This window comes from Drosophila busckii, chromosome 2R (assembly GCF_011750605.1).
Source record: "Drosophila busckii strain San Diego stock center, stock number 13000-0081.31 chromosome 2R, ASM1175060v1, whole genome shotgun sequence".
NCBI classification, from domain to species: domain Eukaryota; kingdom Metazoa; phylum Arthropoda; class Insecta; order Diptera; family Drosophilidae; genus Drosophila; species Drosophila busckii.
In genome coordinates this window covers 12,058,847-12,085,430 of record NC_046605.1, presented here as the reverse complement: position 1 = coordinate 12,085,430, position 26,584 = coordinate 12,058,847, and the positions used below count along the sequence as shown (strand labels likewise).

Here is a 26,584-nt window from a genome sequence, read left to right as displayed (position 1 = left end):
CTTTTGGCAATTTTCCATATGCAACACGCAACAGACGTTTTTATGTTTTGTGTGCGAGGCGCACATAAAAAATAAACGTACCCAAAGTGCTGCATGCTCCATGGCCCATGCTCCATGCTCCATTCTGCATGCCCCATGGCGTGGCACGAGAACAGAACAGAACGACTAAGCAACAAATGCGTTTAAGCCAAAAAGTCTCCAGAAGCATGCAAGTCAATTATTGCATTAATTTAGTTGCAACTGCACGGACTAAAACAATTCTTTTCTACTACTACATACATTTTTTTTAAACGCTTTTTATGTGCGCTTCATAAATGTAAATGACTCCAAAGGAGCGGCACGCCAGTTGCTCCAAATGGCTTAAAATTGTTTGCAGCTTAATTTTTTTATGTTGTTGGTATTTTTGCATCAGCCTGATTGCAAAATTTCGCAATTAATTAAATTACTGCGGAAATGACATTTTTGCTACCGACACCGTGGCATGCAACAGTTTTCAATTTAAGGTTTTAAATCCAATGCAATTATAGCCTCATTTATGCAAGCCTTGGTCGCATGTGTTAAAAGAGACGTTAAGCCTTGATTAGATTGGAAATTGCTACAAAATGTATTAGTATTCGAGAGAGTTCTTTACACACACATCACAATCTGCCATACACACACACACCAACAGGAAGCAATATTGATAACTTGACTGAGCTAAAGAAGCAAATTTCAAAAGTCACTAACCAGCTTGCTATGTCTTGTCGAGAGCGAGCGGAACGGCAGGACGCCGAAAGCGAATCTACACCACTCACTATACGAGCGCTGTATATTGCATATTTTATTTCCTTTTTTTTGCTTATTTCGCAAATATGTACGCGGTCTATGGGCATAGCGTGCTGCCGTTAAAATACGCATAACAGTACAAACTCACACACGAAGCCAAAGTCACAACAGCGCACCAAGCGCTCCCAATAGGTCCATGAGAAACATCAGCGGTGCTCCTTCGGGCGTCCTTGCGTCTCGTGTTATTTGATCCGCGTGAGTGTGGCTCTGTGTGAGTATATGTCGTTAGACCAGATTTGCTGTCAGATGTGCGTGCATAGTGTTGATAATCCACTTGTCTTGCGACGTCCATGTTGGATCTAACAAGTAAATGTGCTCTGTTAACCTTAGCGCAGATTCACATTCACTGCAACTGAGCGCGCTAATGAGCGGCTATCCGATGCAATCTTATTGCATGCGTTCAAAGTCCAGTGCCCATTTGATTATCACGTCGCCATTAGCACCATTATCATAAGATCCAATTCCAAAGTCACTTATATCAGTGACGACACTATAAAGTAGCACCGTGAGGTCTAGTCACTAAAAGGACTATGTAGCGAACTCTTAATCGCAACTAGCTTGTGGTCATTAGCTATGATTACTATGGGGCATGGCTGTGCATTCTGAATAGTGTGTATCGATATCCCGATCTAATGTCACGAAAATTGCTTGCGAGAGTTGCTGCCAGTAATAGAGACACATCACACAAGCAAACAAACATGTCTTTTAAGTCAGATTGATTTTATGAGTGTGAGACTCGCCAATCAGTGTATATCCTTAAATATAATGCCGACAAAATTCTAGGCACAGAGCTTGACACACTAAATTAGAAGTTTGAACTTCTTAATTTCACCGTGCTGACGCTACTAAGTCTTAATACTGCATTTTAGACCAACGTGTCCTCAAGAGAGGTCGGGCAATTAAATGACTCTATGCGAGCACGAGTCACAGAGCGAACACTCTCGAGCCATTGAGCGATTACTTTTGTCCACCATAAATTTACATCATAAGGTTTATGCGAAATTTGTTGCTCAGCGTGCAGCACACCATTGAAAGAGATTCTAAATTATAGTTGCAACTTTTACAAGCTTCTGACTCTAGAGTTTAACATATCAGACTGGACGGTAATATAATAGTAAATTTTATTTTTCTAGACATTAAGTATTATAATTTATCGTCCTGATTAAGACCCAGTTTCACAGCAATTCATCCAAAAGACATAATGTCTATATTTGTGTGCCGTAGCGCAAGCACACACATATCGAAACAATCTATATCTAAAATTCTTAGTTTGCTGTAACTTTAAAATGCCAGTACCAGTTGCAGTAGCGTGTATCAATTAATAAATGATAGTGCTTAATATTTACAATCAATGATGCGAAGACATTATCGTGTCCCACACTCAAATCTTTATATTGTGACCAACGCAACACTAATGAGCAGTTATGTAAGAAAACCGCAAATATACACGAATACCTATTGAGGACTATATAATTTCCCAGAGCAGAATCAAGTGCGGAGTGTGTGTCACATAGAGTGCACTTAAACTATGCATCACTGTCAAGCTAAATTTTCGTGCCACACTAACCTTCTTGTAAAAGCACACAAATTGCATGATTATAATCAACAATTAATTCGACAGAAAATCAAAAGTTTTGCCTAGCATTGTCGTGTCCTGTTGCAGATACACTTAGAATAACCTGCAATGACTCTAACTTCGCCTAATGATTTAGACTTTGGTCTTCAGAGTGACACTTAAGCAACAGTATTGAGTACTTTTCGTAATCACTACCAGTCCATGACGTGCATAAGCTTTTAAAGTTATACAGCCAAACGCACTTATCTATTATCACATATTACAAAATATATTGAGTAATTTAACGTGCCAACTGACGTCGAGGACAACATCATATAACTAACTGCGGCGTTATCAATTGAGTTGGAAGAAATAGCATATTTTCAATTGTTATGTAATACATAGCAAAGCATGACCATACCAAATGTGATAATAACTCAGAATCCGCACTGGAAATCGCCAACTGAGAGTTATACATAATGGAGTTGTAGGCACAAAGCATATAATCCGACCTCAACTAGAGTCGGCAGCGCAATCTTTGTAGTTATTTGTGCCTCACGAGTGATCTCGGTAATCTGTAAACTGTTAGCTGTGGGTCGTGCGCCTAATAGATTGTTGAGCGCCATTCATATTTATTACGACAGAGCCGACAGTAGAAAGCTCAATGAATATTTAGCTGAGCTTTCTGGCATAGCCAGAATATCTGCACTGGCACACACACCAGCAACACTAGCACTACACTATCCGGCAACTTTTCTGCGTCACGTGAGGTATGCGTGGTATACAATGGTTAACTATGTCCACCCATAGGTCGCATGAGTCTGAGGAGCTACAATGCTATATACAATGTCAACAAACCATATAGCTGTAGACCGTACCAATTTACGATAGTCAGCTGCACCTGTAGCTTAAAAGTAATTATACAGACTAAGTAAATTAGCACGACAGTACGGGTCTGTCATAGCAGCAGAGCTTATAAGTATAATACACTGTATTTTAATAATGAGCATATGTACTGCGCAGCAATCATAATAAAAATTTCCATCAAATAAACTTCGGTGAAATAGAGAGTAATATATTATGTGAGTTCGTACATATAACAATAGACCATAGAATATCCAATATGGTTAATTTACCCTCTCATATTAAATTCTAAAAACTTATCTGCCCACGCTAGGCACAGTGAAATCTATCTATACGACAGCTATAAACTAAAACGGTAGCAGTTAATATAGCTTTATTAATATTATCACCAAATGTAGTTGTGTAGTTCACAACATTGTAGATTGATCTGTGCGTCTTAAGCTGACACATCACACAGTACGCAAGCAACTTCTTCTCCACAGAAACATTCCCACACGGATGTGCACGGTGGCGCGAGTGTGGGCAATCCACTAGATCCTATTACTACAGCATCTAACGAGTACCGGGGCAAACGCGCGCGCGGCGATTGAGTATAGCTGTGCTGTGAGAGAACCGTCTAAGGCACTCAAGCGAAAAGTCGCAATCTAATATGCAGTGAGCGATATAGCAAACGTAAAAAACGGAGAGACAACAAATTTCATTGAGCCCAAAATAGCAGAAATCCATATTATACGATATATTTGTTATACTATGAGCGGTAAATATTATTAAAATATTGAACGCTGTCATCTTGTGACATCTGTACGCATGTCTTGTGGTAAATATATAACACCCACTTCTTGCAATCACTAGCAAGATATAAATCCAAGTGCGGAACCTAAATACGTGTCTAATTTGTACATGGCCACAGACGGAACACAAAGCACACTCATATAACTGTGATCCACTAGCTCTTGAACTATCTCTCTTTTCTGATAATATGTATATAACAGAACATAATTCAGCACGTAAATCTTATCAACCTTTGTCCAGCATACAACCAGTCAAGCACAGCAGTGCATACTCGAAAGTATATCATATCTATCTCTGGTGCCTGTGTGTTTTGTGTGTGTGTTGTGGGTGATTAGCGTTGATGCCAAATTCAATGTGCAAAGTGCCATTTACATTGCTCACATCTTCCGTAGCATTAAACTCCAAGAAAAACGCGTCATTGCCATTTGAGGTTTTATTTAAATAACATTTAAGGCTGTACAACTCTGGCCAATAATTTGTACAAGATTGTCTGTCTAGCACTACTTTCACATTGACCTTTAGAAAGCAAAGCGCATAAATTAACATATTAGTTATTTTAAAAAAACGCACATTACCTATCTGCACACAAAACGCAAATAACAAGGCAAGTAAAAATATTAACCACTTATAACACAAAAGGTTTCATTTTTGTTTACAAACAGCTGAAGCCGTAGAGGGAACTTATTTTTTCAAGACACACATTGACACTAAGCTAGCATCTTATAACTATGCAAAAATTATTTATACATATTTGTTGTCATATAGTAAACACATACAATACTGAGTAGTGGGAAAGCTAGACGAGCATCGTGCTCGTATATCATACTTGCATAGTGCCACACTAACGGATTACGCATATATAACACAGTACAATATATCTTAACTAAGGTTCTAGAGTGAACAAGACCACCATACAGCGAGGCAGACAATTCTCAAATGAGTCAACAACACTAAAATTGTTTATTTTATTATCCAAGTAATTCTTTGCTAGCATGGCCGCTAAGGACATGAGCACATAAAGCTTGTTGCGCTATCAATGATTTCAACAGAGCCAACAACTAAATTAACGCTGCCTATATGGCAGCTATATAGCTAACGAAAAGAGTTTGCTAAATGTAATTCAAGGAAACGAGCTTTCAATTTATTGCAACTAAATTTATTTTAAACATTTTCAACGAAGACTTCCTCTGGCAAAATAATTGCAATTTGCTTAGTTATTTTAAACAATTTAACTTTTCATTTATATTGGCTTTATTATGGTATGGAAAACAGCTTTCAATTTATTTATTGCTACCAAATCATTTAAGATACATTTAAGCTTTTAACTTATATTGGATAAGAGTTTTTAGTTTCTTGTTGCTGCTGATTTATATGAACTTTATTTATTTTGGAAAACTGACAAAAGAGTTTTAAATTGGAAATTATTTTTAATATTATTGTGAGTGTTTTCAGTTTGTATATTGCTGCCAATTCATTTAAAATTGTTAATTTAAACGGACTTTATCTAACAAAAAGAGTTTTCCATGTGTTTTTTAATAATCAATATTTTTGCAAATATATTTAATTCATTTTAACCATCTGACTGACTCACATCACTAACATGTAAGTTCTTTTTTTTTTTAATATATTTATGGCAACATTGTGGCAACGCCAACTGCTCTGCTCTGTAAGTCCAAGAGAGCTTTGGCTTGGCTAAGAGCATAAATTGAGTTATGCCAACTTATGGGCATAATAACGATGCCGACAACCGATCGATCGGCCGATGGCAGACCACAAACGAGCCCGCAGTCACGTCACGTCACGTTCCTGGTATAAAATCAAAAGCGAGGCTTGTAATGCAATCAGTCGCCGTTAGCCAAGTGTAGAGCCAACAAGTGAGAGAAAGTCAAGTTTAGCCGCGTCAATTGCAGTGTGTTGTAAAGTGTCAAGTGTTACAACAAAAACAACTACAACAGAAACAACAAAAAGCTAATTACAATGTGTGTGCGCCAACAGTTGAAAGTCTTGAGCGTGCTGCTGCTGCTGGTGGCAGCAACTATGGCACGCCCCATGGATCTGTATGACGATGTGAGCGACTTCTTCGATGCCATCTCCCTGGACGATGTTGCCAATACGGGCCGCAATACGCACCCTGAGCAGTTCTGCATGATGCCTGCCCGCAAAGGAGTTTGTCGTGCTCTCATCCCACGCTGGCGCTACGATCCGGAGCAGAAAAAGTGCGTGGAGTTCAAGTTTGGCGGCTGCGATGGCAACGAAAACAACTTCGCCAGCTACAAGACCTGCATGGCTACCTGCGAGGGCATGTAAACATCTCCTCCTCCTCATCCAATACTTACGACCGGTCGGCCACCTACAATATCCGATTAGTCGGCGTTGCCAAAGGCGCTTGCTTTTCCTGCAAACTCTACTAAGTAGCGTAGCAAAGGCAGCATTTAACCCACTCACTCACACTCACACACATACATACACACACACACAAGCACATTAACTGTTTCTTAATATTGCTTTTAATATTTATACAGTTTCCTTCACATACTTACTATGTTAGTAATTAACTCATGCATCACATTTTTTTGTTCGTTTTAGTCGCTCTAAGGCACAACCAATTGTAAAAGGTGTTAAACACTTTCCTAGCTCTTAAGTTATTGTGATAAATAAGATGATGATGATGAAATAAAGAATTTTGTAAAACAACAAAAAGTATAAATATTTTATTCAATACATAGCTGCTGGCTAATCTTATAAGATTAAAGCTTAAAGTGGGAATCAATTAAATGTTGTTTGAAGTTTCAGAAAATAATTTTATTCAATGTTGACTTTAGTCAAAAAAGAATATTTATCAAAAATTTTATATATATTTTAAATACAACATACGTAATTTAAATTTAAATGTTTTTAAATCTGAAAAATTTATAGTTAGTGTAGTTGGATTACACCTGCTGTCCATCGATTATATTTCTAGAACATTTTTATACTAGATATAATTGTTTGATCATTTCATTGTTCTTAGAAAAATGCGTTTAGTACAGCTTTGCTGCTAAATTATTAGATAAGATTATTTCAAAATGCAATTCTAAGTAAAAGTACATGCAATGTTTGTTCAATGATTGATAATGATTTTTAATATAACCGTATATTGGCCGTAATAATAAAAGTAAGATATTTATGTTTGTAACTATTTTGCTTAAGCAAGAATCCAATTGGAAATAATTTGCTAATGCAATCTTTGGATTTTTCTCGACGCCGAATTTTCTAGTCTAGTCAGCATACAGCCAAAGCCATGAACAGCTGCAATTTGAGAACAAAGTTTATCAGTGGCTAAGACACTGTTTGGGCTTTGTTTGGACTTCTTAACAAATTCAAGTGGCTTTGCAACTTTCATAGATTTCACTTGGAAATGGCCCAAGTTTTTGTGTCTCCGTCTCCGTCTTTGTCTCAGACTGGCCCGCAGTCATTTCTCATGCATATTGCTCACTGATTGTTGTTGATCAGCGATCATTCATGCGAATGATCGGCAAATAAGCACGAAAACGCCAAACAAAACGACTGTAAACAAACCAGATCAATACCAGATCAAAATATATACGCAAAGGTCACATTAAAAACATAGATGACGGAATGAATGGACCACGTCAATGGGTCTGGCTAGTTGGGTCTAGGTAAACCACATGCGAGATGACGACAACTGGCAGCAGATAGAGATAGATGGAGATGGAGATGGAGATTGTGAGAGAAGCATAAACGTTAACGCGAACGTAAACAATTGAAAGGTGCGAATTTATGTTAAATCGATTGGCAATAAACATAATTTGTATCGGTCTCGGCCGCACTCAAGCGAAACCGAAACCGAAAGCGAGGGCAAACCTCAGGGCATGCTGAATAGTATTTTTAGACCTGGCTGTGGGCCAACAACAACAACGAAAACAACAAATGCATATATTGAACTTACGACTAAAGTGCGAGCTTTTTGGGCTGATAACTAGTATTACAACTGCTTGGATCAATGACCGTTAGACGTCCAGGTCCAGTTACAAATCCAAATGCGGTCTGAAACAAAAAAAAAAACTATAATTTACTATTTCTTTATTTTTTTGCAAATATTTATGTCATAATAATGTAGTTGTTGGCTTTATTAATTCACAATGGAGCGAGCGGACTTTGCACAATAATTCGTAAAATAGACTGTGGAGCGGCAGGGGCTAGCCCCTCCGGTTTGTCATATTTGGCGTACGCTCACGTTTTATGCCCGTTGGCCATTCCAAACTTCAGTTGAGAGCGGCTCGGCGCGCATGCGCAACACACTTGTGTTGACTGCAAATATATTTTCGCAATTGGGTTGCGAACTTGGCTAAGCTTCTAGCGTATTCTATGCGCCTCGGTTGGGCAATAACAATAGCACAAATGCGGGTTGGCTGGCTGAAGTCAATAAACTGTTTTAACCTGCATATCGAGCCAGCAAATAGCAACAGCGTGGAGTGGGGTATGGCATGCCAGGAAATTTGAAAAATTTTAGCGTTGTTTATGTTGTTGAGAAAATTAATTAAAATGCAGCGCACAAACTGCAATGAAAATGCACAATAACAAATTTTCCGCTTTTATGCAGCAGCAGCAGCAGCAGCAACACAACAAAAATGAACTTTAAATACACTTTATGTAAAACTTAGTCGCTGCAGCTCATAAAGGTTGCCAAGCGGCTAATTATTTCCCTGATCGTAGGGAAATAAATTACCCTACTTTTGTAGTGTAGTTACAAAACAACATACAAATAAATTCCGCTACTCTCAGCTAGTCGCTACTTTAATGTTTATTTGTTGTGCTGCAGTTTGAAAATTTATTTATTTAAAGCACGTAGCGCGCACTAAACTAAACTGCAAAATACAATAACAAAAACAACAACTAAAGTCAGCCGACCACAATGTGTAAAATGCCCCTCCCACTTGCAGAGACGTAGGTTTGTGTCTATGTTAATACAACTGATGGCAAATGTCAATGAACCTTTCATGCAGGCAGTAAAAGTCCCTTCTTTGTTTATATTTATTTGTTTTTAATATTATTACTGTTGTTGTTAATGCACATGACGAATGCGTAGTGGTGTTTTTGTTGTTGCTGTCGCTGCAGCTGATAGTGCAAATATGCATAGGCAGCGTTACTTTATTTCCGTTTAAACAGATAACACTAAGTAAAAATGTAGTTCCCTTTTAATTGGCTCATGAAATACCTCAATGTTTTATCTTTAGCTAGATAAGATACTCAACAATGTCGCTTAATAAAAAAAAGGCCCAAAGTCGCTTCAACTTTAGTTAATGTTTAATCTGTTCTTTTTTCTTTGCTAAATACATAAAATAATAATATATTTATTATAACTAGCATACACTTTTGTAAATATATATGTATATATTCAATATGTTGTTGTTTTTTTTTTTAATTTATAGTTTCTATTGTTTAGTACAATTGTTGATAGGCGTTCTGAAGCTGTAGCAAAATACAATGATTCTCATAGTTTTATGTTTCTATTACAATTTTGTTTTGCATTTCGCATATATTATTATTAACGTCAACGTTTCTGTTGTTTATGCTTGACCTTTTGGCTTGGATTCTAGATGATTTAGGCTCTTACAGCTGTGCTACACGTGTTAAGTTTAAAAATTGCAATTTGAAGATAGGGACTGCTGCAGCAGCAGCTAATATTAGCAGGCAATGTCCGTGGTGACGCTCTTAATGCTCTCGGAGCTAAAGTGCACGCAGCCGTATTTACAGACCAACGTCCAGACATATGGAATGAAGAACTCCTCAGGCGCATCCTCCTCAACGTATTTGAATTTCAAGTCGGGAAACTTCTGCAATATTTAAGTTAATGGTAAGCATCAATGTTAACTTATAGTTGTGGCATATACGCACCCTCAGGCGATCGCTGGACCATTGGCTAGCGCCTTTGGATATCACTTCGAGCACTTCATTGACGCCCAGCTCACCACGCTGCTCTTGTACGCGCTGCAGACGCGACGAAAAGAAGCCAACCACCTGTCAAAATAGTTTGTTACAATTAATAAGCAAGCAGTATGGGTTTCGAGTAGATACACTACCATATCAATATTCTGTATAACATCCTGGAACGCATGATGACTGCGGAAGCCCTCAAAGACACTGCGCTTGTAAAGCAGCGTATAAACCAAATTGGGGCAGTACACCAGCTGATTTGTAAGGCAGGAGTTGAGAATTTCCAGCACCATACGCAGCACTTCCTCCAGCACGCTCAAATCCTGCATCATATCCTCGGGCGTGGTGGCCACATTGACAAACACAGCACTGTCCGCTGGCTCCTTGAGCTGCGCATCCAGCCGCGTATGCTTGCGCGCCAGCGTCTCAAATAGTGATACCAAACGCTGCGCTACATAAGGATGCAGCGCACGAAAGTGTCCGGACATGTTGGCCAGGGCGGCGAGGCAATTCGTGTGCAAATACTTGTCGCGCATCTTCAGCATATTATACTGAATGGTGCGTATGACGATCAGAATGAGTATACCGCCCAGCGATATCTCCGATATGGTGCGCTCCGTATACCAGCTAATGTTCTTGAGCAGCTGCAAGCAAAACCAAAGAGTGTGAGTAAAAGCTGGAGGCCTGGATTGGCAACAAACTTACAATAGTATGCACGTTCTTGTTGAATCCCTCGTCTTCGCTGAGTATGAGCAGCACTATGAGCGACATGTAGATGTGATGTGAGTTGCTGTCGGGCGCATTGTAGAGCGTCTGCAGTATGGGTATAACTAGCTGCTCCAGATTCTGCTGCTGCATGACAAACCTATAGAAGCGCTCGTTGCGATGCAGCAGCAAGTAGAGCAGCAACGTTGCCTGATCAATGGTGACAATGCGGCAAAGTGTCTCGTACACCGCCGAGAAGTCAATTTGAAATGAGACAGCACCCTGCTTGGGCGAGTCTTTCGAGTCGGCACAGCCAAACAGACTGGCACGATATGCATTGTCCTGCGCCGTGCAGTGATTGGTTAGTACAAGTATGAGCAGCAGGCTTTGATTGGCCAGCGGATAATGCGTGCGAAACTGCTGCGAAAGCTCCACGCCGGTGGCATTGCTTGTCTTTAGCACATCCTGTTGCTTGCGGAAGCTGAAGATCGACAGCAGCGACTCGGCAATGCCAAAGACAAACGAGCCCGTCGAGCTCGAGCCGAACATAGTGTGCGGCACCTCCACCATGCGTGCCACAAAATGCAGCAGCGCCGACATTAGCACATTCGCATGCTGACACTTGTAAATAGTGCGAAAGACAATGGATTTATCCGTCATCTGCTGCTGCTGTGCAAACAAATGCACCGCTAGCAACGTTATCAGCGTATTGACCGCTTCCAGCTGCAGATGATAGGTAAACTCTTTGACGGGTATAACCACTATAAGATTGACCAGCGCATCTATAAAGGTCTCAAACTTGGCGCCATCAACAATGAGCGGCGCCAGCGCCGCATGCTCAGTGGCCTCCATGGCTATGCTAGTGGCTTCCGTTGGCTGCTCCTGTTGTTGTTGCTGCGCGGCCCTCAGCAGCTCCGCACTAGGCATTGCCTCGAAATGCTGCAGCAGCTGAAACTCTGAGCCTGTCTCGTTAATATACTTTATGAGTGTGCGTATAATAAAAAGAGCATTGAACGTTTGCCACACATGCATATTGCTCTCCTGATCCGATAGCGACATCAGTTCCGAGGCCTTCTCCAGAAACACTGTAACCAGCGCACCAAAGTTGCCCGTCTTCAGATTGTTTCCTATGAATGATTGACATAGTGTCTCCAGCCGCGAATCCAGACTCAGCTGATCCTGACTGTAATATACAAACACACAAGGCTATAGCTAATCAGCTGGTTTTTGCTTTTAGCTGACGTGTTACCTGTTTTCGGGCATTACTATGTTGTAGTTAAGCAAATTGTTCCAGTAGGCCTCATCGTCGTGCGGTATATGTTGACGTCCCACAAACCGCTGAAGCCATTCATTTGACGCCAAGTCGGCATTTCTGCTGACGTTTAAGCCCATTTTAGTTTCTATATGCACTTGCTGCACTCACTACTCCTGGTCTGAGTGGCTGCGCTTAATGCATTTGCTGCAATTTGTCACGGCTCGCGGCCTATTTACAATTTAACTCAATTCAATTATATGTGCTGGCACTAGCAATAGCACGTCACCCATTTATTTCTATGTGTTTGTGTTTTTTATTTTTTTTTTACGTATGTTTTTGAATAGTGTTGTAAAAAGCACCGATATTCCCCGATAGCCAAACCACAGCTGATCACTAAATTCACGATATTGCCCGATGTTTTTGTTAATATCGATGTTGACCGATTCATCGATGTTAAGCAAAAAGCATTATAGTCCACTGTAAAATGTAAAAAAAATTAAGACTGCAAGTTCTTATTTCGTTCTGATTCTCATTTTTCCTTCCCGTTGTTAACCTTAAGCTGTGCGTGCGATATATGGTGGGTCGTTTAGCTTGACAGTCATCGCTGCTTAACGATTAATAATCACATTATTCTCAATTAAGCGCTATAATTCGAATTTGTATTTCGTTGTTGGAGTAACCCAGAGCCCTATGTTATAATAAAACTAAGTAAATAGATGGATGTGAATATTTTATTGAATATCAGTATGTTTGAGATTATTTAGTTGAATTTTTTTTGTTACTTTGTGGATATGAATTTCGGTTTGGTTTATTTTAAATAATATATAATTGATATGGAACTTTTGCGAGTGTTCCAGGGTTTAAATTAAAAACTAATAATTAATAATTTTGATAATGCATATTTATTTTCAAAGTTAACTAAAACTAATACAATTCTTGGATACTGCGGTACGCGTTTACAGCCCATAGTTTCCGCTTTAGACTTATTCCACGTTGCTGTTGTTTTATAACAATCTTTACTTAGTCGTTTCTCTTTGCTGTTGCGATTTTGGCGTTTCTCAATTAAATTTAGCATTTGCATAAGATTAGTAAACTAACGATATATGTATATATCGGGACTTGTTAACACATACAACTATATATTTATAAAATATATAAAAACTAAAAAGGGGCAAACAGGGGAGCAACAAATGAATGTTGACAGCATTCGTCTATAACAGATTTTGTTATTATAATTAGTAATTAACTATCACAAGTTTTATTCCTTTTTAGTTGGCGTTGCTACTACTTCGATCTCTTTTATCTCAGGCAAACTTTATTTGCGTGTTTGCTTAGCTGTGTCTCATTGTTCGTTTGTGTTTGTGTGTGTGTGTGTGTAACAAGAACATATATACATATGTCATACATTTTATGCAAATTGTTACGTCTCAAAATATATATAAGTTGGTTATTTAAATAAAGTCCATGTCACTGCTATGGTGTGTGTATGTGATTGATGAGCTTAAACATAAAGAAATATACACTATGATGATAATAATAATGATGATTATGATAATGACAATGAAGCTGACGGGAACTGATAACTAACAGGACATGACTACTAGACTCCTTCCAGTCGTAGCTGCTGCGGCTGTTACCACTGCTGCATTTTTGTTGGCCTAGAGCTTGCGCAGGGCATTGTGTTTGTTATGCTTGTTGGCCAGCAGCTGCTTGAGGCTGAACGAGGACAGCGCAATGCCGAACAAGGCCAACATGGTGGCCGAGCGTGTCACCACGCGTGGTGAACTCGAGCTTGTGGTGAAGGCATGACTGCTGTGCGTCGAGGCCTGCGCTGACAGTGGCGGTGCCTGAAAGAGAATACAAAAGATAAAAAAAGATTTAGTCAAAGTGCTGGCGTAAACAATAACAAAGTTTTAAACGAATTGTGTTTATAATTGTGGAAGATAAGCAAATATATTCAGCAATAAAGAAATTCCCATTTAATTGAAATTTAGAATAAAAAATTTAATTTAAACTTTCTTGCCTAGGTATGTATATAAATTTCTGGCGCCTGCCGGTTTAGCAAATCTTTTTGTTTGTGAGCTATTTTTAAAATGTCAAAGCGGCAAACAAATTTGGCCAACTGCCCACTGTCTATGCAAGATTCTAGTTACTACTACGCAGCAATCTTAAAGCGTTGGCAACCAACCCCCCCATGGGTAGGCAGGCAAGTTCAAGTGCCCCCAACAATTGAACGTTCACTGAACTATTTCTAATCGGAAAATGGTGACAGCTAGCAATTAATAATGAATTGTCTATTACACGCTTATACTAAATGTAAATACACAGCAACAACTTTGCTCGTTTCAATTAAATTGTTTTTGTTGCCGACATTGCAATTGAGGCAACTGCCTTTTTTTTTCATTGAAAGACGCAAAAAGCTGGAAGCGCGTGTCATGTGACGTCATAAAAATATTAAATAGAAGCGCATAAATGTATAAAATTAGCTGCACTTGTTTATCTAGCTACAGATATCTGTAGATAAACATTAAGTTGCCTCACAAATTTCCCCATGTTTTGCCGCCCACTGTGCTCAGCTGATAGCAATGAGCTTATCAGTTTCTCTCACACTGAAACTCACACTCACACTAAAAACACTGCAGCTGGAGCCTGCGGTCGCCAGTGACGCACTTGGCTTGACCTGCTTTTCCTGTAGATCAAGCACGCTCAAGGTCCAGTTCCATGCAACGACGCTATCTCCGGGTTTCATGCGCTTGGAGCGTGGCGCGCATACATTTCAAATTTCATTGTTTATAAATAAACCAACTTGTTTGCCATTTCATACAAAATCGCAGGCACTCACACACACACACTCTTGATTATATTTATCTTGGTATTCCAAATTGATATATCGCTCAAGGTGTTGGGTTGGCATTCTCGCCCGTGAAATTTGTTGCTTCCGTTTGAATTTCCTGTTTCTCCCGAGCTTCAATGCTGTTTAACAATTGTCGCACTGCATTGAGTCTTTGTCCTGGTGCAAATCCTGTTGCAAATCGAACTGATTCGGGAGAGTTGATCACGCGTTTAACTCGCGGCCCACGTGCAGAGCGTATTGGCGTTTGTGGTTGACGTTTGACCGCATCTAGAAAAGTAGTTACAGTGGTGTCGCTTTTGGGTGACGTTTGTTCAATCTTTCGTGGTATAATGGATGCTTTTTTTATCTGCCATTTGCCGTTGAATGTAGAACTAAATGGATTTTCTTTCTTTGGTGCCGGCTCGCTGGACGTTGGAGTTTCGCTCTTTAGCACTTTCTCATTGGTTTTTATATTTTGCATTTGCTCGCTGGCCGTAGAGTTAACGGATGTTTCTTCATTTTCTTTTATTACTTGCGCGCTGGGCTTAAGGTCATTCACACTTTCGCTCTTTTGCAATTCTGCGCTGGACGCAGTGTCAACGGTAATTTGTATTTTTAGCACTTGATCTTCAACGATAACTTCTTTTATTAGCACTTGCTCCTCATCGGGAGTTTCTTTTATTCCCACATGCTCCTCAGCGGTAGAAGGCATTAATATTGTCTCTACTATTATCGGCTCAACATTCGTAGACTTCTGGATCGGCATGTTTTCAGCAACGTGATGTGACTCCACGGCATTATCCACTTCCAACTCGAGATCTGGCATATTAAAGTTGAAGCTAAAGTCGGGCTGCGGCTCGGTAGTTGACTCCAGTTGCTCCATCAAATCCCTGATAAATGCATCATCATCATCAGCGTCATCCACTTGCCTTGCCGGCTTACTATCTGAATGCATCTCCTGCTCTTCATCGGAGCTTACCTCGTCGTTATGTGGCCATAGACAGGTGCGCGATTCGCACTTTAGCAGCTGTTCCTCAAAATTTATATAAAAATAGCGCAGCTTGTGCGTTAAGCCCAAGCTCTGGCATTCCTGGCAGTTGTCACCGAGCTTCAGCTGCGCCGCCATTGTGTTTGTGTGGGGTTGTGTGTTTATAAACGTGTTTGGGGCAAATTTCCCTGCTTAAAAATTTCCCCACAGTATTGCCTAGTTTATGCCAATTTTTTGTTAAGGGCTGCGCTTGTTTCTTTTAGCTCACCTGGCCGAAGGTTAAACGAAATGCATATAATCCGATATTGGTTGTTTTCATGGTCCGTTCAAGCAATAATATTCTCTGCAACATAAAGAAAATTTTGATATCTGAGCAAAGCTTACATAACACAAATTGATTTTTCACTTTTCTCTTTTTCTCTCAATTTTTTTTCATTGTGCTCGTAAAACAAAATGTGAGCTTAGCAGTTTGCTTACTTTTAGATGTGTGAGTTGATAAAGAATGTATCAGACGTCTCTTTTATTATGCAGTTCCGACCGTTCTGCGCGGAGAATCTTTAAATAAGTTATTAAATAAAAGGCAACTTAAAATTCTCAAGCATGTCACACACGAGCACATGAGCAGTGTTGCCAGAATATATTGCAGGTTAAAAATAGCTAACACAAAAACAGCTAAAAATAGCGAGAAGCTAAAAAATTGATATTTTATTTTTAACCACCAGGACAGTATAAATATATGGAAATCAAATATTTAATGTAACGGAACCTTCTATAATTTTATCCAAAAATTAAAGAATTTGCTTTTTCCATTAAAAAATAGTCTTAAGTGGCAGCACTGCACCCAAGAAAAAAGAGATTTGGGTGACCGTGTAAACTTAGCATCAGCTATGCTGATTATAGTTGTAAATAATACTTTTTTCAAGAAAACAGTAGACTTTGTATGAACAAGTTTATTAAAAACCAGGAAATTACTTCAAATTAAAAGCACACATTCATACCAGAATTTTTCTTGATTAACTACTGTCAGTTTTTATCGTTTACCAGCACTATAAGACGAAGCAGAACTGGGCAAAGTTGAAGCAGGCATAAATTACACAATTTGTAAATTTAATTTCAATTTATAAAGACAATGGTTCTATCTGAGGGAGTCAAGGAGCGTCTGGGTGTCGTCGTCGACGCTGTGCAGACTGCATTCCACTGGGGATTCGTGCCAATGGTGCTGTATTTGGGTAAGTAAATCGCACGTGCCAAAGAACATGCAAACATATGTACATCTGTATGTTTTTGTATATGCGGCTTTTTGTTTATTGATTTAAATATGCATGTTTTGTATTATTGCAGGATTCTCCAAGGGAGCTGAGCCTGGCATGCCTCCCCTATCTTTGCTGAGCCTGCTTTGGCAGTGAATAAAACGGTCGCGCCCACGTCCATCCCAAAACTAAAATTAATGGAATGTTCTTTGTTACTTCCTTGGCATTTCTGAGTAATCGTACCTGTTACCACAGCTAGCGGAAATAAATTTCTGTTTAAAACATTTCTTTTATCATAATTCTGTTTATTTCCAAAATACATAAATACGTACATGCATATTGGCGGTGAAGCAAATCCACCAGTGTGGCCAATTTAGCTATTTTGTCGTCAGACCAGCGACAAGAAGCCATGTGCACAATAATCAATATGCTAAATATTTATATGTTTGATAGTATTCATAATGCAGCAAGTAACTTATATAACAAAATTGTTGTCGAGTTTTTTATTTAATAGTTAATTTGAATCTTATTTGGCGGCTTTTAGCTTTTTAATACTAAAGACAGTATTTTGCAATAGTTGGCAACAGCTATTCGCTATCGATAATTGAGCAATTGTTTATTCGAGTATTTTTATCAATCGTTCGCAAAGCTCACTCACAGACGGGGTTTCCGCTAATTTCGCTCAACAGAATTGCACATTAAACACAAAAATAACACATATTGGTGCAAACAAAACAGTGCAAAACACAAAACAAAGTGCTGCCCACTATTGTAAATAAGTTTTGTGTGTTAAACGCGCCGCACAAGTGCCAAACTCACGTGATGAAAATACGCCTAAAAAGCTAAACGTAAAAAAGTGGGAGGGGAATCAGTTTTTCCTAAATTTGTTGCAATAAGAAATGCCGATTTGTCTCGAATTAAAAAAAAGTGTGTACTAGTTACAAACTATGTGTGCCCAGTGCACCAAATGCCAAGCGGCCACTAGAGCGCCGCCTACGCAGATTAACTGTTTAAAGGAGCGCACAAACAAAAAGTGAGAGAGTGAGAACGGGTCCATGTTTGAACATGTCGAGTGCGAGTCCTAATACCATAAATGCGCAATACAAATACAAAGCAAAGCATTAGTGTCGTCAGCAAGGAGCCTGCCCCACAGACTTTGAACTTGCGCGTGTGTGCGTGCGTACGTGCGTGTATGTGTGTATGAGGAAAACAAAAGAAAAGCACGCGAAACGCAAAACAATAACAACTAAGCGAATATATATAAATATGTGGCCACAACTGTGCTGCCTGTTGGCGCTAATCAGCGCCATCTGTGGTGAGTATCCTTTTTACCTCTGAGGAGAAACCAAGGTGTAAAACTAACCTAACTGTTGTTTCTATTTTTAACTACAGCTACGCCGATTGAGATAGTCATAAATACCACAAATGATGCTTCAATGCGTGGGGGGACCAAATATCTGCCAACTGCAAGCACAACGACAACAACAAAAACTGCAGTTGCAGTAACAACAGCAGCCACAACAACAAATCAAACAGCTGGCGCTTATCTAACTAAATCGTCGCAGTCGCTAGCTGATAACGGCGACCATGGCAACAACAACAACAACGCAGATGGCAGCGGCGGCGACAACAACAACAACAACAACAAGAACACGGGCAACTACAGTGCGGTGCCAATTCAATTGCCGCCTGGACAGTCAGCAAAGTCGTTGCCCACATACGCGCCGCTGCACAACAAGAAGCAAGAAAGTAAGTCCAAAAAGTGGCAGAGACTAAAGCGTCGGCCTCGCGTGACTTTAACACCTCAAAGCCCGGCGGCGCTCTAAGCCTCGTTCGTCTGCGTCTCAAGTTTTGGCACTCCTCTTACGCCCCTCGCCGTGCCACATTTAGTCTCTTGTGTGACGTCAGCGTGATGTCAATGCCCACGCCAACTGACTGAATGACTGACTGAGTACAGGCCAGACAGTCTCACACGCAGACAAACCCACCCCCGCATTTAAATGCACATTGCACTTGTGCCTATAGCAACAAAAATATCAAGAACAACAACAACAACTCAACTGCAGTTGCATTTGCAGCAAAAGCAAAAACTGGCGGGCAACAGCGACGTTGTTATTGTTGTTGTTGTTTTTGTCGTCTGGGGTATCTTCATGATTTACGCTTTGCACTTGTCTTCTTTGTTGTTATTATGCTAACTGCCTTTTGTTCTTGTTGTAGCGAGAAATCTGAGCTGAGCTCTCCCCACTCCCCCCACTTGAGCTTAAATGTCTGCAAAGCAACCGAAAACAAGACTTGTGCTCGATCGTTCGTTCGCTTTTGCTAGAAAATCAATAAGTAACAAAATTATGATTAATGAACTTATGGCTGAAAAGATTTTAAATCGGACTGACAGCTTATTAAAATATTTCATTTAAGTTGAGAAAATTATAAAGAGCATTTTAAACCTAAGTTAATTTGCCTTTATAATTATTATATAAACTTGTGTTAAGTTTGGCTCTATTAAGTGATCTTTCAAACATTGCTATACTTTCATCTAATTTAATTAGTATATCGTAATTAATTTGAAAAAAAAAAAAAAAACAATGTGAACATATTTGTACTGTTTAGAATAATTGAAGTAACCAACCAATTTAATTAATTGACAATGCTCATCCTACATCAATCAACAAGAATCGAGTTTTAGCTTTCGTAGCAGTACATTAAAATTATTAAAATTGCTTATGTGCAAATAGAATATTTTAATGTTCAATATTGGCAGGCTAAGTAGTTGAAACTAATATTATTATTATTAACGTATTAATTGTAATTATTTTCAGAAAATCTGAAGTGCCATTGTGACATCTGCAAGGATACGAATCACATTTGCGATACGGATGGATACTGCTTCACTTCGGTGGAAAAGGATAGCGACAACAAAATTATATTCAGCTATAGGTAAGTCAATGATCAACTCTTAACATACGGACACCATTTCCACACACACACATGGAGCAACCAAAGAAGTTACTCCATGTGTGTGCGTCTGTGCTTAGATGCCTCAACATGTCCCAGAGCTTTCCGCCGGGCCGTTTTATCTGGTGCAACGAGGGTACCCATGGCGGTCCGACAGCTCGTCCGGCGGCACGGCGTGGTGGTCACGCCTGTTGCAAGGATCGCGACTTTTGCAATCGAGACCTGCGTCCCATAATCAAGCATTATGTGCTAAGCGGAACATCCTCCGGTGGTAATCAACAGTCATCGTCGGTTGTCTACGAAGGTGCGCTATAGTGTGCACGTGTTTGCTTCCTCACCTCGCCTCGCCTCGACCTGCCCGAAATGCCTTTGAACTGCTCTCCTAACGCCAAAACAAACGCACGTCGTTCAATTTGCTTCGTTCCAGTTTGTTCGTTCTTTGAACTTGTTCTCTCTACTCATAAATTGCTCGTGTTGAGTTAGAATTTGCGAGTGTGACACACAAACACACACACAAAACACTCGCCTAACAAAAATGCAGTGCACACTACTAAACAACAACAACAAAAACAACAACAGCAACAACAGAAAACAACAACAATAGCAGCAACAGCAACAGCAACAATAATAAAAGCGAGCAACGCACCTGGGAACAGTTTTCACTTTTGTACATACGACACTTTTGTTTTTGTTATTTTTGGTTTGTTTGAATTTGAGTTTTATGTTTAATATTATTTATTGTTTTAATTGCTACTAACTAACCAGACTGAGCTTCAATTAGCAACTTTCGGCTGAAAGCAACAACAACAACAAGAAATTAAGCAGCAAAGAAAACACAAAACTTTGCCATGCCAAAGCTTAAATGCTCTACTTTGGTTTAAGTTTAATTGAAAAATGCATGAGTTTCAAATTGTTGGGTATAGAGTGTGCGAAAAATAGGGATTCAAAAATCGATTTCACAAGTAGCGTATTAGACAATTCATTTTTGTTTCATTTACTTTACACTTTGAAATTCAAAATTTAAAAATGCCGCGTTGCTCTCTTCGCTGTTTCGAACTCTTTAATACATAATTACACACACACAAATACAAATACAATAAACATATAAAATACTATATGCAAATTCTGACATAAAAATTGTGTTTTTGGGCTTTAGTTGTCTCGATAAAAGATACGATCTGCATCGCCAGCCTCTGGAATGTCTCACCAGTAAAAGTAAATTCGATTCGTATAGAATTAAATGTTGTGATACGGATTTCTGCAATAAAGAAGAGCTTATGAAAAGGATATTTGACAAAGGTATAGCTAACAAAATCCAACAAAAACAACAAGCAAACGTTTGATAAACATATTGAATTTCTCTTCTTTAAAAACAATTTATATGATTTGCACACTTCTTTAGTACTCTCTGCACAACAACAACAATAAAGTCTACAATAGCAACTTTAAACAAATACACACACACACGCTACACTTGTACACAAATATAAAACTTTTGTATGCTCAGCTATTTTTAATAATAATAATTTAATTTTGGTTTGCACAATTAGCAGTAGCTCTTTAAATTGTAAAAATAATTTTATTATTTGTTGTCTTTTTTTTTTGGTTCTTAGTTTTCTATTTGCACTTTATACGCTTTTCGATTGGCTCTTCTTTATACTATGCACGTTTAGCTGCCTCTAACTATTGTAACTCTTTGACTATTTTTAACTGCATAACAACAATTACAACAGCAATAATTACAACAATATTTACACACAACATAGTTTTTTTTCTTTACTATTTTACGACTGCGCTGCATATTTTTCAATTAACTTTTGCATGCCAATTCATTATTTTTTTTTTTGGAATTTTTCTCTGGTGTAAGTAGTAAACAGTTGTATTTTGTATGCAGCTATGAATATTCACATTAGGGGTATTCATGCTGTGTAAATCTTTTGATTGGCAATTAGGCAACACTTGCTGCTAATACTGCTGCTCTTTAGCTTTGGGTGCTCTCTACTCTTTACTCTATGTTTGTTCTTCTTCTTTGTGTATATAAATTAGTTTTGGGTGTGTGTGCTTTTGGGTTCTACACACCACACATGCTCTATGCTCGCTGCTGCGCCCCCCTTACCCTGCTCGTGCCCCTATTGTCCACGCCTCTGCTGCTGCGCTGCGAATTTTTGACAGCTGATTTAGTTTAAGTCGTAGCTACTATAACAACCAGCTGCTTTTTACAACTGCACAACACAGCAACAGCAAGAACAACAACAACAACAGCAACAACTTTAGCTACAACAGCAATCTAATTAAATCTTTTTGGCTAACTACAGTAGTAACTAAACAAATAAACTATATTGTTAACTCTTAATAACAAAAAAACACACACACACACGCAAAAAAAACGATATATGATGTATATGTATGTATGTAGATGCCTAAACCTATCAAACCACTTACCACCCGATGATCCCGCCTGGTGTCACGACAGCACACCCACCTCCTCCACAAAATGTTGTAACGATGATTTTTGCAATACGCGTGAAAATTACAATGGTGTTATACCAGGTGAGAGTTGCTTAAGAGCCACACCAGCACCCGCTCCAAAACGCCGTCAAGTCATCAGTTCCCATACCAAAGAACCACCCACACACGCATACATTTCCATTTAAGCAACGCTCATGTCATTGCATCTCATCATTTGCGTATTTTTTGAGACAAATTTGTAGCACACACACATACACACTCATACACACACACACACATGCATACAAAAGCTCATAAGTCACGCATACAAGCGTACAACACCTGTCACGCTGCACGTTGCCGTCGTCGTTCTGTCTACCTTGGTTATACTTTTTTTTTTTTGATGGCCCTCTGTTCTACATTTGCCAATGTCTCGTCTTGCAGCAAATATAAAAAGTATAAAAGAAAGGAAGAAAGGAAGAAGGAGTAAATGTATGTATGTATGTCTGTTGGGATTTGCTCATAACTTGGTTGTTGCTTTAATTTGTTTTTTTTTGCATTACACACGCACACACACACGCGCACATATTGTTGTTGTGTGCCTTACCTTGCCTTATCCTGTGCTCATTCAAGTTGTCTGCTGACCTTTCGCTTCATTCATATTGACTTGTTAAAAACAAGACGACGGCAGCACATGAAAGCCAAACAACTGTGAAAAGCATAGGAAGTTGGTGGTTAGCAACAACAACAACAGTTAGACCTGTCTCAAGCAGCCTAGCAATAACAACAAGCGCGCTCTCTCTGTAAGCGCATTCTCTCTCTCTCCATCTCTCTCAAGCTCTGACGCTGCCATTCATGCATTTTGTAAACGCTGTTTACATTCTTTTCTTTTTTTTGCTCATTTGCATTTCTCGTCTATGTCTGTGTGTGCGTGTATTCTATGCTCAACTTGTCCTCTGTCTGTGTGTGTTTGTCTATTTTTGTTTCTTAGTCTGTTGGAAAAACAAATGTAAAGGTCTGTAAATAACTTTAGTGTATAATTATCAAAAGCAGCAGGTTAGTAAATTTATGCTGCACGCATTCGAATACATACATACACATACTGTATATATACGCACACACACAACTGCATATACTATTACTAACATTAACTACTAATATTTGTTTTATGTTCTGTTTCTGGTTTTGGCTGCTTACCGCATGCACCGCATGTTAACTTCACATAATTTTCTACACTAACTTTGCTGCCATTTAATTTTCCAAATAATTTCTCACGCGCACTTTTAGTTTGTGCCAACTCTTAGACATAAAGACTAATGCAATGTCTGCTTTGACTTAGATTTTGGGCCACATGAGACGCTGAGCAGTTGGGAACTGGTGGCCATTATTGTGGGTGCCACACTCATTATTTGCCTCTCGGGCACTTTGGCTTGGTATTATTGCCAGCGGCGCAAGCGCTTGGCCAATGGCAGACCGTTTGCCAAGGAGGACTCTGTCTATGATCCAATACTCAATGGCAATACCACGCTGCATGACATTATTGAAATGACCACATCGGGCTCGGGATCAGGTGAGTTAGCTCTACATTTCTCTAAACTGTTTATTAATCTGATTGCCTTTTAGCTGGCTTGCCACTGTTGGTGCAGCGCTCCATAGCGCGTCAAGTGCAGCTCTGTCATGTTATTGGTAAGGGACGCTTCGGTGAGGTTTGGCGTGGACGCTGGCGTGGCGAGAATGTTGCCGTCAAGATATTTTCCAGTCGTGAGGAGTGCTCCTGGTTTCGTGAGGCTGAGATTTATCAAACGGTTATGCTGCGTCATGAGAATATTTTGGGCTTTATAGCAGCGGATAATAAAGGCAAGCCCCCCAACTGCATTAACTTGTAACTTGTATTAACTTGTCGCTTGATATTTAGATAATGGCACTTGGACGCAGCTCTGGCTGGTCACAGACTATCATGAGAACGGTTCGCTTTTCGATTATCTGACCACGCACACTGTGGACACCAATACCATGCTGAATATGGCTCTGAGCATTGCCACTGGGCTGGCGCATCTGCACATGGACATTGTTGGCACACGCGGCAAGCCCGCCATAGCACATCGAGATCTCAAGTCCAAGAACATACTGGTGAAGTCGAATTTGAGCTGCGCTATTGGTGATCTGGGTCTGGCGGTGCGACATGTGGAAAAGGATGACTCGGTGGATATACCGTCGACGCATCGCGTGGGCACCAAGCGCTATATGGCGCCAGAGGTGCTGGATGAGAGCATGAATGCCCAGCACTTTGATTCGTATAAGCGTGCGGATGTTTATGCCTTTGGCTTGATACTCTGGGAAATTGCGCGTCGCTGCAATATGGGCATGATCTTTGAGGAGTATCAGCTGCCCTATTGGGATGTGGTGCAGCCAGATCCAAGCATTGAGGAAATGAAAAAGGTAAGTGTGTGTGCTTTATATATTTTTGAATGAGTTTCATATGCAACTTTTGTGTGGCTTGCAGGTCGTTTGTATTGAAAAATGTCGGCCGAATATTCCGAATCGCTGGCACGCCTCGGATGTGCTGCACAATATGGCCAAGGTCATGAAGGAGTGCTGGTACCCCAATCCTGTGGCGCGCCTAACCGCACTGCGCATTAAGAAAACACTCGCCAGCATACGCGTCGAGGACAAGGTCAAGAACTGATTGTGGCTCTAGTGTGCAGCCAAGTGGAATGTGTTTTTTTTTACTGTACACATCGCACCTGTGTAACCCTTAACCTGGCCCGTGTTACCTTCAAGCAACAAGCAGCAAAACAAAAAAGAAAGAAAATGCATAAAAAAAAAGAATAGAAAGAAAGCAACTAACAAGAAAATAATTGTAAATATTTAGGACCAACAACAAATACCAAGCGTCATGCTCATACGCCCCCCTCAAGCTTGCTTTGCATATTGAACTATGCTCGCATTAGTTCTATTGTTTTCCCATTAAACTATATTTAGTTTTCATTGATTACCATTTACTTTTGTACATATTATTTTCGTTGACATTTGTGCTCAGATTCGCTTCGTGTTCTGGGCGTAAAGGCGGCGGCGCGCCATTCAAACGTCGCACTGCCATTTGTGCTATACAATTAGGGCCTAGATATAGACAGACACATACGCAACAAGCATATACATACACATATATTTTTTATAAACAACAAATACAAAGCAAACAAAAAATAATATATAAAAAACAAACAATACAAAAATAAGCAAAAGACTTTGTCAAGACTGAACTAGCAGTGAGAACAGCAAAACAAAAAACACCCAGCAGAAACAAATAAAATACAAACAATAAAATTCAAAAATAACAATTAAACAAATATACATATATACAAGCCGCATTAATATACATACATATTTAGAGAAGAAACGTTAAAGAGTCTATAAATTTTTTGTTTTTAGGTCTTTAATATTGACAAAACTCAGGAATTCAAAAATTAACAGAAAACAAGAATAAATGTAAAAGAAGAAAATTATCTATCAAAATAATTAAAGGCGCGCCGTCAGCTTCCAAGTACATACTGCTAAAAAAAAATGCTGAACTCTATATACATACATATATATACATCTACATACATACATATATTTCACATACAACTACAACTAAGTATAAAGCTTGCTCTTAAGTTCTTCTACAGGCCACATGCATACATCAAATCATACACAACTTGAACGCTTTCAATCATTTATTCTCTTATTTGTTATAACCAAAGCTTGTTCTTCCTAATTTTTAGTCTTAATGCAAATTAAACCAGTCGATTTAATATAACTAAATGTATACTATATTTATATATATATATATGTTTGTTTGCTTGTTTATAGCAAACAGCTCGGTGTTTCATGAACAAACAGAAAAAGAAACCACATATTTATATAGTATAAGCAATTGAAAGCGTAATTGTATATTTTAAGTGAGTTGCAACATTATATTTGTGTTGTTGTCTTTAGGTGCAGCTGTCGTGTTTAATGTTTGATTGCATGTTAAACTAAGCAACCAACCAACCAACTACCCATACCAAACCACAATATACATAAACCTGCAATAGTAGTTTCTATACAACAACAAATGTTTCCTGTATCCCTACGCACACACACACACACAACGCTGAGAGATTAATGTTACTACATGCATTCATTTTATATACGTACATCA

General features: G+C 39.2%; 6 protein-coding genes across 9 annotated transcripts; 3 read left to right on the top strand and 3 right to left on the bottom strand.

Annotated features, from left to right (window-relative positions):
• The first annotated feature begins 5,894 nt into the window (after positions 1-5,894).
• LOC108595803 (PI-stichotoxin-Hcr2e) lies at positions 5,895-6,726 on the top strand. Its single transcript, XM_017981093.1, has one exon. The coding sequence runs from the start codon at positions 6,014-6,016 to the stop codon at positions 6,341-6,343; it is 330 nt and encodes a 109-aa protein (XP_017836582.1). The 5' UTR covers positions 5,895-6,013; the 3' UTR covers positions 6,344-6,726.
• Positions 6,727-9,440: 2,714 nt separating this feature from the next.
• Positions 9,441-12,261, bottom strand: LOC108597021 (dymeclin). Its single transcript, XM_017983301.2, has 5 exons — positions 11,928-12,261; positions 10,679-11,861; positions 10,120-10,617; positions 9,935-10,057; positions 9,441-9,873 (listed from the first exon to the last, which is right to left on the bottom strand). The coding sequence occupies exons 1-5, from the start codon at positions 12,068-12,070 to the stop codon at positions 9,724-9,726; spliced, it is 2,097 nt and encodes a 698-aa protein (XP_017838790.1). The 5' UTR covers positions 12,071-12,261; the 3' UTR covers positions 9,441-9,723.
• A 555-nt stretch (positions 12,262-12,816) lies between these two features.
• On the bottom strand, positions 12,817-16,352 carry LOC108597023. Its single transcript, XM_017983304.1, has 3 exons — positions 16,232-16,352; positions 16,023-16,097; positions 12,817-13,780 (listed from the first exon to the last, which is right to left on the bottom strand). Exons 2-3 carry the CDS (start codon positions 16,071-16,073, stop codon positions 13,592-13,594), a joined length of 240 nt encoding a protein of 79 aa, XP_017838793.1. The 5' UTR covers positions 16,074-16,097; positions 16,232-16,352; the 3' UTR covers positions 12,817-13,591.
• LOC108597022 lies at positions 13,789-16,014 on the bottom strand. Its single transcript, XM_017983302.1, has one exon. It carries the CDS (start codon positions 15,890-15,892, stop codon positions 14,828-14,830), a length of 1,065 nt encoding a protein of 354 aa, XP_017838791.1. The 5' UTR covers positions 15,893-16,014; the 3' UTR covers positions 13,789-14,827.
• Positions 16,353-16,716: 364 nt separating the features above from the next.
• On the top strand, positions 16,717-17,288 carry LOC108595829 (mitochondrial import receptor subunit TOM7 homolog). Its single transcript, XM_017981120.2, has 2 exons — positions 16,717-16,983; positions 17,096-17,288. Exons 1-2 carry the CDS (start codon positions 16,884-16,886, stop codon positions 17,158-17,160), a joined length of 165 nt encoding a protein of 54 aa, XP_017836609.1. The 5' UTR covers positions 16,717-16,883; the 3' UTR covers positions 17,161-17,288.
• A 322-nt stretch (positions 17,289-17,610) lies between these two features.
• On the top strand, positions 17,611-25,396 carry LOC108596854 (TGF-beta receptor type-1). Of its 4 annotated transcripts, none has more exons than XM_017982993.2 (8): positions 17,611-18,319; positions 18,397-18,753; positions 19,821-19,938; positions 20,037-20,260; positions 23,744-23,974; positions 24,028-24,261; positions 24,320-24,843; positions 24,908-25,396. In XM_017982993.2, exons 1-8 carry the CDS (start codon positions 18,205-18,207, stop codon positions 25,088-25,090), a joined length of 1,986 nt encoding a protein of 661 aa, XP_017838482.1. In that variant the 5' UTR covers positions 17,611-18,204; the 3' UTR covers positions 25,091-25,396. The 4 variants fall into 4 exon arrangements, with proteins under 4 accessions (XP_017838482.1, XP_017838483.1, XP_017838484.1 ...); XM_017982994.2 differs by lacking the exon at positions 20,037-20,260 and adding an exon at positions 21,113-21,255 and having other exon boundaries at positions 17,617-18,319; XM_017982995.2 differs by lacking the exon at positions 20,037-20,260 and adding an exon at positions 22,373-22,506 and having other exon boundaries at positions 17,620-18,319.
• The last annotated feature ends 1,188 nt before the right edge of the window (positions 25,397-26,584 follow it).